We start from the raw sequence: 4,105 nt of genomic DNA on the forward strand, positions 1-4,105 counted from the left end.
TGTCGTGATTTCGGGAAAATCCAGGAAATCGCGCGGGTAAACTACATTATACCGCTCCTATTATCGGGGTGTATATACGTCGCTTTATACGAGGAGATATTGTATCTAACGAGAAGAGGGTGTGAGAGTATAGCGTGGGCTTTTTTCCTCGGGAGACCGGAGGAGGCGATATGCTTATGACCTCTGACGCATACTCTCTCGCTTCGAGGGACTTTATTCGTCACTGATCCGACGATGCGCGGCTCTGATTATTTATTTCTTTTTCGCGAATATGCAAGCCTGCCAACCGACGCCATGAGAATACACATATGCGTGCGTTTATAAACGTTCTTGAATGCGCCGCCGCAGCTCAAAACTCAAGATACACGGTGTATATTTGTGTAGGTATTCGCTCGTATGCGAATGTAAGACGCACACATCTTCATAAATGGAGGCGTTATTGGTGTGGCGAGTAGGGAGTAGAGATCTATGTATGTCTGCACTGCACACACCTATACGTGCGCATTATCCGATGGAATAAATGCGGTGGCGCGCGCAAGGAGGAGGAAAAGGAATCACACGAGAGGTAAGGCTTGTTTGCACTTTGCGGATAAGCGGCGTTGCCGTGTGATTCGTTCTCTCACTCTGTATGTGCTATACACATCCCGATAATTGTGTGGGTGTGTGTGCGTGTGCGCGCGCGAGTGTGTACACGGTTTGGCAGCGGCCTCTCAACTTTCGGATATGTTTCAGCTCGTACATACGTCGGATATTATAACTTTGTACACGTCGCTAACAGATTCTGTCTCGCCTCCGTGAGAAACCTCGATGTTGATTATTTTTTTATTTTTTTTACTTTTAATATTAACATTTAGTGAATCCCGTACACTTATCAACTCTGACTTTGCATTTCGGAGCAGTATATTATATTTTTTGACGTTTCTTAAACAATATTTATCCTTATTTTGTAATTATTTTTTATTGATATTTGTTTGTATGAATATTTCTATTTTAGTCAAACTGTCTAACGAATTCTCGAAATGATTGTGTGAAGATACATTTTGAAAATAAAGTATTAGAAATTGGAACATACACTGCACCTAAATATACCGTGTTTAAACTGATATCTGAGACTTGCATTTTATTTTTAGTGGGCTATAATAGAACTCTAATACATTACGGAAAATGAAGCCTCGAGTGAAAAGTTAAATTATCCGATAGAATTAATTTGCATGAGTATGTGTTTGTATATTGTTTATTTCTTACATATTTCTTAATGGTTTAGTTATGAGAGAAAAAAAAAGTTTTTTTCCAAACTAATAGTAACAATCGTTTATTTACTGCTTAAAAATTAATTGGTTATAACTATAAATTTTATTAATAGAGCTATGGGTATTATAAAAGTTTAATTTTCCAAAACTTTTTATTTGTCTATTATTTTGCTATTGCAAAGAATGATTGGAATTAAACAACATTTATCGATTGATCATAATTTCGAAATTGTTATAATTTCTTTCAGTACAACAAAAATTAAAATTATAAATACTTGTTGAGGTTGAAAATAAAAAGTATACATACATCTTATACACAGGTATTTCGAAGCACCTGCTATACATTCGGCACATTCCATCGTTTCTTATATGAAATAGAAAGAGAGAAGCAAAAGAGTAGGGGTGAGCCGTGAGCGGTAAAAGAGATGGAATGAAACCGGAAGTTTCCCTCTCTCTTATGGAAAACGAACCAAGATGGAGGACCAATCCAACCTGTAAAAACCTAACCTCACCAGAATGACAATGTTTAGCATTATTTACACGCAATGGGATGCTGGATCGTAACTTTTTTAATGTCTGATTTATAGTGTGACTTGATATTCCGATATTGATCGCATCCCAAAGTGGAACGAAGTTGTTTTATTATTTGGAGTAAAATTAGCTTCTTTTTGATATACGTAAGTCTACAGTTTTTCTTACTTTGCAATTACCTTCAAACTCTGGATTTCTAACCTTTTTGAATGTCGTATTTTTTTACACATACATATATTTAAAAAAGTTTTTTTAGGTATCTGTAAATCGTATGGTGGCATCGTTGAAGATGACATCACTGGAACTGGATCCACAGTTTTTGCAAGCGTTGCGTTTACTTCATTCCACGAACAGAGATTCTATTGAACAGCTGCGTAGTTTGCTAGATGAAGCAATCAAACAAAAATATGGAGCAGCCAAAATGCTATCAAATACATTGCATAAAAAGGTATGTAAGTTATGCTAAATCAATAAACATATTTTAAATATGTACATTCGCTCATTTTTGTTTATAGTATTCTATGGAAGAACCATTGAGTGACCAAAGCAGTACAAGTAGTAAGAAAAGTAAAAGTTCTAGTTCATCTAAGCACTCAAAGTCAAGTAAAAATAACTCTCCCATAACAGTGCAACACGAGATTCCTCAAGATCCATTAGCAAGCGATGATAATCTAGCAGATATTTTAGAGGATGTTGCCTGTGTTATTTGCAAAGGTATGGATTATGGAGCAAAAAATAGATTGGTAGAGTGCAATAAATGCGGGGCAATGTATCATCAAGAGTGCCATACACCACCTGTTTTGGATACGCAAATTGATACCACTCCAGTAGAGTGGTACTGTTATTCTTGTACAAAAAGTCAACCAGTACGTATTAATAATTCATAAGTTTTAAACTTGCAGAAATTCCGTATTAAAATAAGTATTAATTATTTTTAGGCACCAAAAGAAAGAAATTCGCCAAAAACTGTCACAGAATCTAAGTCCAAAGATTCAAAGAAATCATCTTCATCTAGTAAGTTCATGAAAAGTTGGAAATAATTTTATTTATAGAACACTGTGGCTAAAATCCGCTGTTAAGTCACGCCTATCTGTGACTAAAGTAGTCCTTTTTTGCACCGCGTTTATCACACTTGCTACGCTCGTGCACTAACCTCGCTGTGCAAATAAGGACTACTTTAGTCACAGATAGGCGAGACTTGCGGATTTTAGCAGTCTGTGCTATAAAATTTTATACAATACTCTTGACTTAAATGGTTTAGTTTTGCACGGCGCTTAGCGCCCTCGCTGCGCTCGGGTGCTAACTGCGCCGTGTAAAAAGATCCATTTAAGTCACACGTATCGTAATGTACTATTTCTATACTTGATTTTCTTTAAAAAAAAATTTAAGTAATACTTTATATTATGATACTTCTAGTGAAATACTTATTTTATATTTAAAAGTTTTTTTTATTATTTTCAGGTTCCAAGCATTCAGATAAATATAAATCATCAAGTTCATCAAGTCAGCAACAGACTTCCAATAGTAGTAGTAGCTCTAGCACAAAAGTAATAACTAACATAATTAGTGCAAGCCGAGCAAAAGATATAGCAAAGAAAATGAAAGACAAAAAGAGTCGAAATAGTAGTTCTGGAAATAACAAACATTCTAGTTCATCAAAAAGTTCACATGAAAAATCAAGTAGTTACAAAAACAAGTCGGACTAACCATAATTATTTGAATAAGACTGTTAGTGTACATACATAGAATTTAGAATATTTATATATTTTTTACAATAGCATAGATATATAAAACAGCCTTTTTGTACATATTTATGATTGACTGTACAGCTGTGTTCATAACATATTTGAGAATTATTTATAAAATTACATACATGATATGTATATACATTTTGATATCACATTATATTCACAAAAATTATTGAAATCGGAATAGGAGAATTCATTTGCTAATAATTTTTGAACTTGTATAATAGAAGTAATCGAAAAAACTGCTAAAAGTCACATCGTTTCATGCATATTAAAATGTCAATTCAAAATAAAAGATTTTACAAACAAAATAAAAGAGTAAGTCACTGATTTATAAGATGATATAAGAAAATGTACAACTAACTACATTGAATTGTATTATTTAAAAACTTTAACAACCTAATGTAACAAAAAATGTAAACAAATGTTGATAATACGAAAACATTGAAAAACCGCGAAAAATATAGAATACTCTTAAAAATTTTTCTTTGAAAATTATTTTCGATATAATACAAAACATTTTATTGCGAGATTTCGAAGATACTAATATTGTTTCAAAAGCGATGTATTGTTTGG

The 4,105-nt window shown here is 33.4% G+C and overlaps 1 protein-coding gene across 4 annotated transcripts; it reads left to right on the forward strand.

Annotated features, from left to right (window-relative positions):
* Positions 1–299: 299 nt before the first annotated feature.
* Ints12 (integrator complex subunit 12) lies at positions 300–4,010 on the forward strand. Of its 4 annotated transcripts, none has more exons than XM_032599998.1 (6): positions 300–565; positions 1,571–1,927; positions 2,038–2,229; positions 2,297–2,647; positions 2,720–2,795; positions 3,243–4,010. In XM_032599998.1, the coding sequence occupies exons 3-6, from the start codon at positions 2,053–2,055 to the stop codon at positions 3,485–3,487; spliced, it is 849 nt and encodes a 282-aa protein (XP_032455889.1). In that variant the 5' UTR covers positions 300–565; positions 1,571–1,927; positions 2,038–2,052; the 3' UTR covers positions 3,488–4,010.
* Positions 4,011–4,105: the final 95 nt, after the last annotated feature.

The sequence above is a fragment of the Nasonia vitripennis genome, chromosome 5, assembly GCF_009193385.2.
Source record: "Nasonia vitripennis strain AsymCx chromosome 5, Nvit_psr_1.1, whole genome shotgun sequence".
Taxonomy (NCBI): Eukaryota; Metazoa; Arthropoda; class Insecta; order Hymenoptera; family Pteromalidae; genus Nasonia; species Nasonia vitripennis.

Excerpts from the sequence above, each read along its gene's own strand:
- Ints12 (XM_032599998.1), top strand. The coding sequence starts at position 2,053 with ATGGTGGCATCGTTGAAGATGACATCACTGGAACTGGATCCACAGTTT. Across the intron at positions 2,648-2,719 it reads CTTGTACAAAAAGTCAACCA|GCACCAAAAGAAAGAAATTC; the intron begins GTACGTATTAAT and ends AATTATTTTTAG. Across the intron at positions 2,796-3,242 it reads AAAGAAATCATCTTCATCTA|GTTCCAAGCATTCAGATAAA; the intron begins GTAAGTTCATGA and ends TATTATTTTCAG.